Below are 13,021 nucleotides of genomic sequence, written 5' to 3'. Positions count from 1 at the left end.
ATAATAGTGTCAACTTGAATACATTTTTATTTTACACATAAAGTTTGATATTCTTATTACATAAATTCATTGTTAGTCTTTCTAAATTCGATATTTTTTTCATGTTTAACCTTTTAATATAAAATGTTGTTTTAATTATTATATATATATTATTTTCTAATGTAGAATTTAAAAGGCCACACACTTTCAAATATTTAATTTAGAATATATTTTTTATGTTTATTTTAATAATAGTATCAAATGCTTTGTGTGAAAAAATAAAACCATTATTTTTTTAAATCCCGAATTTTTAATTCAAGTTTCCAATTAAAAAGGAAAAAAAAATCATTAAATTAAATATTAAATACAAACAAATGTAACCTTTCAATATACTTATTATTATATTGAATAATTCAGAAAACAAATCAATTCTTAAAATAAAATTTAGATTTAAATAAAAAAAAAATTAAAATAAACTTTCAACATTCAAAATAGTTAATTCAGTCATTCGATACCCCTTCAAAGTATTCGTTTTACATTCTCTTCTCTGAACAGTGCAACTCATGAAGGTCTTTTTTAAGCCCAACAGGCACCGAGACACCAGAGAACTGAACCGAAACAAGTGCCACTCAAGGGAGACATCATCTAACTCAGAGCGAGACAACAAACTGTTAACCCTCAGATCAGTGAAGCAGAATAGATGTTTCTTCTAGCCATCGCCAAACAGTCAAACTCACTCAAGGAATTTCTTGTTGTTTGAACTCAAGCTAGATGTCAACTGCCTATATATAGAGTCCATTCATGGGACAAGACCCTCTTTTATCGAAGGTTTTTAATACAGACATTGAGTGTAAAGAGAGGGAGGGTAGGAGACATGTAGGGGAATAGAGATAGATACAGAAGAGGGTTGATAGCTACATTTTCTTAAATAGTAGACCCTTGAATTGCTCCTAATTATTTAATGGAAATTGAAATAGTCACAGATTTTTGTGAGGAACCAGTTTAATATTTTTATGACAAGGATTAACGATGAGAATATATGTTTTTGACCAGAATATATTGTTCATGCTTTAGGTGAAAACGTGTTAAAAAAATGATCTACATTGATTATTCTAGTCATAAATTGTAACTATTGTTTTTAATTAACAAAAGCACCTTGTTTTTATAAATGTTTATTTAATATTTAATTAATCAGACCAATCTCTCACTTGAATTATCTTCATTTAGTATCAATGTTATACTATTTATTATTATTATTATTAACAGAAATAAGGCTCATAACACCATATGAGGTAGTGAAAGATTTCTAAAATATTATACTATATTACCATCTACTGGTGGGAAGGTTAATCGCAACTATCTTTTAAAAAAGAAGAGGGAACACATGGATGATCCATTATTTGCTCGTTTGTATTAATTTTGAAGATTTTAAACTTAAATGAAAAAAAGATACAAATATTTAAATCAACAATCAAATTGATCTCAATTGGATTAATGATTCATTTTAAAGTAATCGAATTTCAATTATTGCATTACTCAAACTGATTCACTAACAGAAAACTCAGTTTATTCTTTAAATACTATTCGTTGAAAGAGAATAAGCGCCATGAACGATTTGTTTTCAAAAGAGTCGTCGCGGGTTGATGACGTCATCTCAGAAGCTACTGGGCGCTATGGCATCTCATGCTAGCGAGCTGGAAATCGCAAAGAAAAACTTAACAGAGGCGATTGGTGACAATATTAAACAGTAAGTATCAAGAAGTCTCGTTTTTACTCCGAATGTCGTGGTTTTATTTCATATTTTTGCAGGAAAAAACGGTGTTCATCTCGTTATCATATGTCTCAGTCAGCTGGCACTTGTACATGTTTGGATTCAGCATCTATTATAGACTTTTTAACTTAAAGATGCACATATTTAATACATATATCTTACTTTAACTTTATTGCATTTGCTTATATTTGCACGTGTTTGTTGCTATGTTCTGTAGAATAACTGCGAACACTGTTTTCCCAGTTCGTTTTCATGCGTAACTTTTGAGTTGTGATTTAATAAAAAAAAACATTTTGTTTGCAGTTACTGGGCCAACTTAAAGTTATGGTTCAAACAGAAGATCAGCAAAGAGGAGTTTGACGTCGAAGCTCGGCGTCTGTTGGCACAGGAACACGGTTAGTTGGGATTTAAAGTTTCACTTTGTTTCAAGTGACATTGTCATTTGTTATCTTACAATATCCCTTCATTTTTTTTCTTATAGTTCACGTTCACAATGACTTCCTTCTGGCCATTCTCACTCGCTGTCAGATCATTGTGTCCACGCCTGGTGAGTAAAGATTCAAACAATTCACCAGAAACTGCTTTTTTTTTAAGATTAGTTTGTAAGAGCCTGCAGCTTGTATGTATACACACTGTCGGTTTATAAGTCAAGAATGAGTAGCAGTCTGGTTTTCCCAAATAATACTTTGATTTTCAAGCCACAAAGTTGAAAAAAAATCTCATCAATTCCTTGTATTCTATTAAATTTGTATCACAATGGTGATGTGTATCACAATACAGGGGTAACCATACCATATAGGCATATTACTACACCATAAGAACAAGGCTATATTTGCGCTTGATGGATCTACTGAGTCCTTTAAGAAACATCTTAAGACGTTTTTATTTGTTCAGGCTTTTCCTTGATTTTCTGGAACTCCTGTTGTGTTATCAGTTTTATCTTGATCTTTAAGCGCTTTGTGACCCTGGTCTGGAAAAGCGCTATACAAATAACAATTACTTACTTACTTACTTACTTAGTTACTTACTTATAGTATAGACCGAATATTTGACTCTAGTGTTGCAGACTATACAGACCACATGACTTTTCAAAGGCTTAACTGCTTTCATCTGTTTGAAACCAAAATGTGTTCAAACATCAGCTTTAAAATCTGCTTCATACTGTATCCTCTCGTCCTCAGCCATCGGATCTAGCGTTATTTGCTTGTTCCTTTTAACTGCCAGATGTTTAATTGCAACCAAGAAATGAACAAATGCCAGGTCATATTTGCATGTTAATTGTGAATAATAATAATAACAATAATAATAGCATTGAATTATTAAATTTAACACACACTTTATTGAAATATAAACATCAAAGATTTTTGATAAAAATTAAATGTGATTTTAAAAACAAACAAAAGACCAGACAGTAAAGTGAAAAGAAACATTGCGATATATTGTTGTATCGATATTTTCTAACACTATGGATCACACATAGCCTCTGTTAGTCCTATCCTCCCCGACTGCACTCTCTTTTCCACCTTTTTTTTTTGCTATGTACATCTCTTTTATCTTCCAACAAGTTTCCAATCCAGTTTTAATTCTCCTGATGAAAAAAAATAGATTTTATATTGATGACAGGCTTCACAAGGTTTATGGATAATGTCATGTCACAGATACTTGCAGATAATCCAGTCCTTGACTTTAATTTAATGCAAGTCATCGGGTCTATATTAGTCTAAATGTTTTTTAGGGTTCCTGCAGATCCTTAAAAAGTCTTGTAGGGCTTGAATTCATGAATGTACAAATATGGCCTTAATTGGCATTAAAATGTAAAAGTTTCAAATCTTTTAGTTATTGATTTTTCTACTTCAATGCATCTCATGTAGTAATTTCGGAAACGGCAACAATACACGTGGTGAGATGCAAATTGAATGAGAATTTGCTTTCAAACCAACATTTTTCTTTATGGCTTAAATCGGTACCAGCCACCTTGTATTTTTGCAGAAATCTTTTTTAATCGGCCCGATGGGAGTCAAAGAAAGTTTTTTTTGTGAACTAAAAGCCATGTTATGTCTTAATTAAAATTTGGATTAGATGTACTTTATTTAGAAAATTGGCTAAAATTGTCCCTTAACTTGAAAAAAAACATTTTGTTTGTTTGTCGAGTTGGTATTAAGTGTAAAGTAAAATAGCATTTCAAAATAATCATATTGTCTTAAATTTAACTGGCATGTGGAAATCCCATTTGTTTTTTGTTCCTGGATTTTAATGCAGCACTTGGTTTTATATTTTTAAGAAAAATGCAGATATTTTTTCTGATGTTAACATGTTGAGAGAACATAGTTGTATCCTTTTCCTTTTTGGAAAAGTAATAGTCAAGTTAAACTTAGTGTGAATAATTTCCTTTATTAGCATTTACACATGCCATGAGGGTTTGTGTAGTCTTCAAGTCAATATGAATTTATTTTTAGTGCATATATTAAATTATAGTTTTTGCATCTTTCTCCTCTAGAGGGCGCTGGACCATTACAATGGCAAGGTGGTTTAGCTTCAAAGCCTGGAAAACCAAAAGGAAAAAAGAAATGTTCCACAAGACAGAAATTTGACGTAAGTCGTTCAGACTTTCCTTTTGCCACGTGAAAATGGAACTTCCTGAATTTACAAAAAAGCTCTTTTGGAACCGGCAGCATCGCTTCCAGCCTCAGAACCCTCTGAGCGCTGCCCAGCCCTTCAGCCCGAGGGAGGCTGCGGGTGAAGAGGAGGAGCTGCGTCTGAGCTCGCACACCCTGTTGCTTCCCACCAGAGGTCAGATGGAGGCACGGATGATGGTGACCGCCTTCGAGATGGGACTGGACAACATCACAGATGACGCTGTCAGCTCTATGCAGCACGCTGTCGAGGTTTGTGGCGTCTCAACATCAGGTTTTGTGATGCCGTGTCGCGACTTTGAGAGATCACTAGGTGGCGCTCTCTGTTTAAAAATGATGTGAGGTTTCATTTTATGTGTCCCATCATATGTTTTAATAAGATCAAAGTACATAAATGTTAATATTGTTACCTTTAAAGATGCTTAAGTTTATGATAAGATAAGGAAGAAATATTATCTTTTGCGTCAAAGGATGGGAGTGTTTGACAAGATAGTCAGCAGTGGAGTCGACTGAATTTTAACTTTTAAAATTCCTGTTTCTTTTTTTCTTTTCTTTATTCGGCAAAATAAACTCAAAACAATTTCCTTTAATCATTTCATTTAAAAAAAGCCAATGTCTGGCCGGCTATATATATCTCCACAAGACTTGGCCTAATACAGCCTGGCCCAGATGGTCCCTTAGACAGGTTCCGTTTCATTTAATAAATTAATTAACCACAGATAATATTTTGTTAAACACAAATAACAAATTAAAGATCACTCAAAAACAACCCCGCCCCAATTGAAATGTACCACTCACTAGCCCCAAAACACCCCTATTTTAACTGGGTGGTTCAGTCCCTCTGGGTCTCTTCCCCAAACCAATGCCTTTGTTATTTACATGTAAAACAAATCAAGCTTATCATTTTTATAGCAATTTCAAGGCACAATTTCCCAACAATTGTAGGTTAGGTTAGGTATAACTTTATTGAAACCTCAGGAGGTCTCCTTCTGGAAATTGTTTTTTTTTTCCAATTAGACACAGCAATACAGCAATTATTCATAAAAATAAGAACAAGAACAAAGATAAGTAAAGGGAAAGAACAAGCTGACCTTATCTAAGTCTAAAGACCTTATTAAGAAATTTTTTTTTTTGCTTTACTCTTTCCCATATATTGATGTTCTTTTTTCTTTTGTCTTTAATGCCCTTATTTTAGTCATCCTACATAATGTGGCCCCTTGAGTAAATTGATTTACGAGGGCACTATATCACAAAACCTCATCAGCTGTTTCATGAAACCTCATTGACGGATCATTAATACAAGTTTCTCTATAAAGCATCAACATTATTACACTGCTTCACAAGAATACTACAATCTTGAGTAGTTAACGTCATAACCCTATTTTAAGCAATACAAACAGCAGTGGTTCCAGAACACCTGGCCGTGGCCCGGTACTGGTCCGTGAGGCATTTATAACTGGGCTCCACAGAAAAAAGTGTATTTGATTACTGTTGTATTGATTATGACCGTTTGAAAGGTGCAATACTTCACATGTAAAGGTACCTGTTTCATTCAAGTTTACTCAAAAACGAAACCTGTCCACACTAGCTAAAATAGCAATTTGATTTAAAACATATAAGCCTTAGTTAACTCCTTTTATTATTCCATCAGTTGTAAAAGCTTAATATGCTTAAATTGCAGAATGAAATGATCACACCACTACTTTAAATTTTAGCACCACTTGAAAGACGTCCTGACTGCAGTCATCGCCCGGAGGAAGTCGTACCGCCTGAGAGACGGTCACTTCCCATACGCTTTCGGCAGCGATGTCACACCACAACCTTATCTTAAGAACAGTCTCGCCGCCTACCACAGCCTCACTGAATGGTAAGAACCCTCAGCGACCGCCATATCTGCTGCCATACGTTTGGTGTCGACGATAAGAGGGATTTTTATTTTCTATCGTAGTCCTCCTCCAAGTGCCTCCCTTCCTGCCGGCCAGCTCCCACAGATCTCACCAGACGAGGCCGAGCAGAAAGCTGTTTACCTGTTAGCTTGTTCCGCTAACACGATACGAGCCCCGCTGCCGCCAGTCAGCTTGTTTGACCTCCTTGAAGCTTTACAGGTAAAAAAAAAAACACCCTTTGCAAATATATCTTTCATATTGTACACTCACGGTCACAAACAGAAATAACTTTGTGTTTACTACTTAATAACTAACCCTTGTCTTGTCTCAGGGTCAAGGTGACCCATGGCCCGGAAACAAATGTGTTTTTGGTATCCCTTTTGCTGTCTCTGGGTCAAGGTCAACAATCTCCATGGCTTCCAGAACTAAATGTGCAGTGGTGGAGGTCGTTCACCTAGACCCAGAGACAACACAAGGGATACCACAAACACATTTCTGTTTGGGCCTTCTTATCACCTTTACCCGGAGATAAAACAAGTGCTAGGGCTGTCAAAAAATATATATATGCCCATATATCAATGTATTTTTCCAATGATACTGTATTTGTTATGATTTGTTTTTGGCTCTCAAATAGTATTACATTTTTTCAAGTTTTTTTTAAATTTTATTATAGAATGTACATCAAGACCTGTTTTCTCTTAATACAGATGACCTTTTTCCGTTTTAGTTTGGTTTACAAAAACTCCTCAAAAACAAAGAGAAAAAAAAACCCAAATAAAAACCCACTGCGCCCTTAAATCTGACTCATTACGACCTATGCAGCTAAAGGAACAATGAAGTCTCCTGGTGATGACTGAGGACGAGAGGATACAGTTGACTCCAGAAGCTTTTAAAGTTGATTGGACATATTTTTATTTTAAAACGAATGAAAGCAGTTACAGCTTCTTCAAGAGTCATGTGGTCGGTAAATTCTGAGACACCAGAGTCAAGTACTCGGGTAATACTACAAATATATTCTTGGTCCTACAGTATCAGAATATATCTTGTCATTGCTCCTGTGTAGTACCGTCAGGTTCTTGCCAATATTCTTGTACTAACATCACCATTTTTTTTATTTATTTAGGAGCACAAAAGGTATCACCAGTGTGTACATGCTCTGTGTAAATGTAATTTCCCTGGCCTGCTGTTATACTTACATTTTGAAATAGTACAACAAATGTTTTGTTTTTGGACACAATTTTGCTTTCCCTTTGCTTCATCATATGACTTTAATCACTTTTATCTGCTGGACCTTTTTAAAAAAGAAATGCTTTGCTCACACCAGAGTCAAGTACTCGGGTAATACTACAATTTCATGCCAATATTCTTGTACTAACATCACCATTTTTAACTACGTTGTTAATCCGGTCCCAAATTTCTTGGCGCAGGTCAACCACAGGGTGATGCCTTCCCACACTGTGTACGCCTTGAATATGGAGCGGATCCTCTCGCGGCTGTGGCACCCGAGCCAAGAAGAACTGGAGCAGGACCACGTTCACCGACAGCGCCTAGCCTCCAAAGACGGGCTACTTGTTAGCTGACATGCTAACGGACACGCAACCAAAAAAAAAAAAAAGATTTGTTTAAAAAATAATGTGGAAGGATTTATCGTTACCTTCCGTAAATGACATTCCATATCGTTGTTTATATGACGTCAGCAGCATTATTTTTATCTTAAGAATACAGATGAACACGAGATAATTCCTCTTACTCACTGTTTATTCAGAAGATTAGCTGGATTAAATAAGATGTTCCAGAACATTAATAATGGAGTAGCGGATTATGATTTGACCTACATTTGAGTTTAGTTTGTTTTGGGTTTTAAAATGTGTATAAAAAAATATTTTGTTTAGTATTTTGTTAATAAAAAAAAATGTTGATAGCAAAGTAGCCTTTTTATTTTAAGCATCACTTAAAACTCTTGTTTTCTTGCCGAGCTCTTTAGTGACTCACACGCACACACACACACACACACACACACACCCGTCCCAAAAGCACAGTTGGGACCTACTCGCCCATATTTGGCTTCCTCCGCTCACTTCCGAGGTCCGGCCGTCCAATGGGATGGATTGTTTAGACCCGCTTACATGGAGGAGCACACGCTTCTGCTGCTGCGCCAGTGACTCACTGTCCCGTCTGTCCCGGTTCCTCCTGTAACAAACACCTCATGTCTAATGCAGGTCTGTTCAATTCTTAATCCTCCCGGACTCACTTATTAATCAGGACGCACACACACACACGCACTGTGTCCAACAATTTTATTTTGTCATATGTACAGTTCAGAAGTGCTCAAAAAAATAGCGTACAAATATTAATAATACAAAGTGTTTAACACTCCCTATCGGGTTAAGAAAGTAAGGCAGTTTATTGTCAGTAAACGCTTTCACCCCGTGTGAGGGCTTGAGAGTTATTAGTGTTTCTACAGTCGCTGGTGGGAAGCTCAGTGCAAGTCTGGATGCATACATGGAATCTGGCAGGATGCTGCATTGCACTTTTATTTATGGTAAAGGATGGATTGGAAAAAAAACAAAAAATCCTGATTATTGTTAGCGCGTTTTTTCCTCTGAGTTGTGTTTGCCATGGTGTTCTGTACAGAAGTGGCCCCTGGACTGAGCTCAAGATTTTGGTGGAAAGGGTGAGACTCCCCACTCAGCGGGGGGCCACTTTGGTCCCCAAGAAAACATCCCTTTTTTTTCTTTTGTATATAAAAGTCTAGAAAGCCTGGAGCTGCTGGGTCAGGATCAGCTGGCAGCCGCTGTTCACATGGTCCATGACCTTCTGCTTGAGCAGGGCCAGCTCGTCCCGGAGCACGTTGGCGGACGAGACCAGCTCCGTGTTCTGGGTCTTGAGGTTCTTCACGCGGTCCTCCAGCCGCGAGATCCGCTCCAGCTTTCGCTTCCGGCACTTGGACGCCGCGACCCGGTTCCTCATGCGCTTGCGCTCCGCCTTGATGCGCTCCTGGTTCTCCATGTTGATGGGCGACAGCGGCGGGGTGTCTCCGGACATCTCGGGCACCGTCTGCGGCTCCTCCTTCAGGGACCGCAGCCGGCTGTGGGGCGTCAGCGGCTCCGGGTAACTCCTCTCGCTGGCGGATCCCAGGACAGTCCGATTGAAGGCGCCCAAGTTCGTGTACTCCGGGGGCTCCGGGCGGACCGTGCAGCTGTACGGGAGCTCCCCGCTCTCCGAGGCACCGGAGGCGGACGTCTCGCCGCCGGACGCCGCGGCGGGCGCCTGCTGCTGGTAGTGCAGCTCCGCCAACGCCCGCACGAAGCCGTCGGCGAACCCCTCCTGCTCGTCGGTTATGTTCCTCGGGCACACGAACTGGGTCGGGGTCGGGGTCGTGAGGCCGGTGCAGGACTGGATGATCAGCCGCTCCAGCTCGGGCGACGCCAGCTTCAGGAGCCCCACGTCGGGGGAGGTCAGCAGGTCGAGGGCTTTGCCGCCCAGCTGGGGCCTGAAGGTCTTCGGGTCGTTCAGGTTCAGCGTCAGCGTCTGCTTGAGGGTCTTGGGGTTGAAGCCGAACACCCGGGAGGAGGCGCCGCCGCCGCCGCCGTCGTGCTGCTGGGCGTGAGACGCGGCGTCGTCGTAGAAAGTCGCTTCCATTTTCTGGGACATTAAAGTCACTCGGTGGAGTTTGTCTTTTTTTGTTTTTGGGAAACGATCAGCTGTTTACATTCGTCCACCGACCCTCCTCTCTCTCGCTTTTGTTGAACTTCAACTCACTTGACAACTTTCGTGTCCCGAACAAAACTTCCAGCGTCCGATCATCCAAAATACTCGCCCGCTCGCCTGTCACAACGATGTTTTAAAAAATAAATAAAGTATCCGTCTTTGTTTACTCCTTTTGTAAAAAAAATAAATCCCCCAAAAAAATCCGCGTCGGATCGTGGAAAACACTTTCTATCACTTCCAACGTGGAGACGAACTTTATCCACCTCTAAGCTGCAGCTCCACTGAAAATAACAATGATGTCATTTCTAGCGCTTCTGATTGGCTGGGCGCGCTGGGCTGGGCGGGGTTTATCGACTGACCCGAGGGTTGCTCTGACAACACGCCTTGGACCCGCCTTCGCGCGGTGCATTGTGGGATTAGGTAATGCAGACAGCGGAGCAATGTACCCTGGGATTACGTAGTGTTTTTGAATATTTACTTCCCCGCTTTTCTCTCTTTCTCACCGAGCTCTATGGACCGATATAAGAACGTTAAACATATATAAAACAAGTTTAAAACAAAAAAATATATATATCACGAGTATTTTAAAACGACTTACTCGGTGAATCCATACACGGTAGAACTGATCTGAAGCCAGTCCCGTCACATCTTCACAATGACGTAAGCTTTACTTATCCATCTGTTGGTCTTCTTAAAAAAAAAGGAGGTTCAAGACAGAAGTGGTCATTGTTGTGATCCCTCGTGTCCTTCAAAGATATGGACTTGACTTTCACCAAGACTAACCTGACCTTTCACACTTTATCTCAGACGTTTGGTTTGATTTGATGTTTTACACATTGATACAGCATTTATTGGGTTGTAAATACTGTCAAGTTGAAGTAAAATTCATGAATAAAGATTTTCTCTTCCAAATATATATCAAACAAAATCATTTTATTTATAAAGCACTTAAAAAAAACACTCAATAATACTCAAAAAACTCAATAATACAAATAAAATTAAAATAAATTACATTAATTGAATATTGTTAAATGTATTTGTTTTTATTAATTCACAATTAATTATTTATTTATATGCCATTTAATGTTACTAAGGTATCTTATTTGATTTGATTGTGTTTTATTAATATATTTTTATTTCACTCATAATATTGCATTTTTACATTCTGAAATGCCACCACAACACATTCCTTTGTTGGCAATAAAGGTTTTCTGATTCTGGTTCTAAGTGCAGTACAAAAGTAGATAACACATACAATAAAACACACACAAGCAATAATGAATTACAGTAATAGTAAGTAAGTAATTTATATTTATAGAGCGCTTTTCGAGACCAAGGTCACAAAACGCTTGCACAATAAAACAAAAATACAAAAAAATATATACTAAAAAGCCTGCATGAATAAGAAAGTCTTAAGATGTTTCTTGAAGGAGTCAGTAGATCCATCAAGCTAAAAAATATAAAACCATCATATAATTAAATTAAATGGCAAAAATACTTCATTTTGTGTGTTCTTTTTGTTGTCGAGAACACCACAATCTTCCCTTAAAATGAAAAATCATTCAGATTGAGAGGTTGAACTTCACGTTTTTTCTCCCCTGCCTCTCACCCAGAGTAGCTGGGATAGGCTCCCGCCGCCATTTTTGATTTGATTTTTTCATTGAGTTCTACTTAAAAACAACAAGCATACTATGTATTTTGAGTGAAAATCACAACAGAAAAATGAGGAAAACATTCAGGTTGTTTGATTTGTCATCAGTATTTGCAAGTTAGCGTAAATCTCATTGACATGATGAGATGTTCTCATAAACAGTTAATGTGACATTTTATTTTAAATTTACAACAGAATTTTTTTGCACATTCTCTGGTTGAGTCTGTTGACAATTTGAAATTTGATTTAGGAGCACAAAAAGTTCACCATTGTGTACTTTCTTTGTGTAAATGTAATTTCCCTGGCCTGCTGTTACACTTACATTTGAAATAGTACAACAAATGTTTTGTTTTTTCACTTTCCCTTTGGTTCATCATATGACTTTAATCACTTTTATCTGCTGGACCTTTAAAAAAAAAAAATGCTTTGCTCAGTTGAACTTATCTTATCAATAGAGTCAGCCAGTTACCAAATGTGCCAAGGTTTTTTCTTATCAAGTGTTCATTCTGGCGTGTAGAACTCTGCTTATCTGGATAACTGCAGTCCAGTGTCTGTGTAATAAAATGTAAAAATGTCTTCTTGGGATGACTATGAATAAGTGAGCGTCTGGAGAAGTGTCCGAGGTCAAGGCTCTCGATCACACCCGAGTCCTCACCACCCGACACGCAACACCCATGTGAAAGTATTTGACACCCTGAGGTCGACATGCCGCATTAACGTCTCAAAATCCCTCGTAGGATTGTTTGAATTAAAATGTTTCTTCATCTGTCCACCTGTTCAACAGCTTTCTATCACCGTCGCTCTAAAGCTCTTTGTCCAGTTTCCTGTTTCTCTGAGCACTCTTTCCCTCCGCCGGGTCACTTTTAGATAACAATTCCTTCCTGGACCAGCTGTTTCCATAGCAGGCTCCCCAACCAGGAGCCGAAGTGACCTCCCCCCACCGACTGTTGTTGAGATGGTCATCCGTGGTACAAGATAACAGCGGAAACATACACATCCACGTGCTATCTAGAACGGCAAAGTTTTGATTCGGGGCTAAATGGACTCACACAGGGACGCAGCATGTTGTGAGAGAGATGGATGAGATTTCAAACACTGTCTGTCTCATGTTTGTTGAACACCATCTGTTTCTTCCTGTCCTGCTGCTAGGTTGTCTCTCGACTTAATCTCAGCTCAGCTCTCCTGTTTAACACGAGATGGATATGAGCAGAAATATATTCTTTCAGCAGATTATTTTCTCCATCTTTAAAGAATAATGAAAATAATGTGTATAATAAATGTTAATTCTCAACTTCAATCGTGTTATGTTCAGTGCCAAAGTTAAGTTGTTATTTGTAAAAAATGCAAATAAAAGCTGCTGTGAAAAACATTTGTGTGTCTTTTGACATAT

The 13,021-nt window shown here is 38.2% G+C and overlaps 2 protein-coding genes across 2 annotated transcripts; one reads left to right on the top strand and one right to left on the bottom strand.

The window, feature by feature from the left end:
* The first annotated feature begins 1,619 nt into the window (after positions 1-1,619).
* Positions 1,620-8,195, top strand: tada1 (transcriptional adaptor 1). Its single transcript, XM_087811780.1, has 8 exons — positions 1,620-1,726; positions 2,054-2,145; positions 2,232-2,297; positions 4,248-4,342; positions 4,423-4,635; positions 6,099-6,250; positions 6,332-6,488; positions 7,697-8,195. The coding sequence occupies exons 1-8, from the start codon at positions 1,623-1,625 to the stop codon at positions 7,847-7,849; spliced, it is 1,032 nt and encodes a 343-aa protein (XP_087667906.1). The 5' UTR covers positions 1,620-1,622; the 3' UTR covers positions 7,850-8,195.
* Positions 8,196-8,552: 357 nt separating this feature from the next.
* On the bottom strand, positions 8,553-10,261 carry LOC148063402 (transcription factor Jun-like). The gene has a single exon (XM_087811781.1). The coding sequence runs from the start codon at positions 9,921-9,923 to the stop codon at positions 9,021-9,023; it is 903 nt and encodes a 300-aa protein (XP_087667907.1). The 5' UTR covers positions 9,924-10,261; the 3' UTR covers positions 8,553-9,020.
* Between the last annotated feature and the right edge of the window lie 2,760 nt (positions 10,262-13,021).

The sequence above is a fragment of the Callionymus lyra genome, chromosome 16, assembly GCF_982586985.1.
Source record: "Callionymus lyra chromosome 16, fCalLyr1.hap1.1, whole genome shotgun sequence".
NCBI classification, from domain to species: domain Eukaryota; kingdom Metazoa; phylum Chordata; class Actinopteri; order Syngnathiformes; family Callionymidae; genus Callionymus; species Callionymus lyra.
The sequence above is the reverse complement of the archived record's forward strand: the minus strand, read 5'-3'. Positions and strand labels throughout refer to the sequence as shown.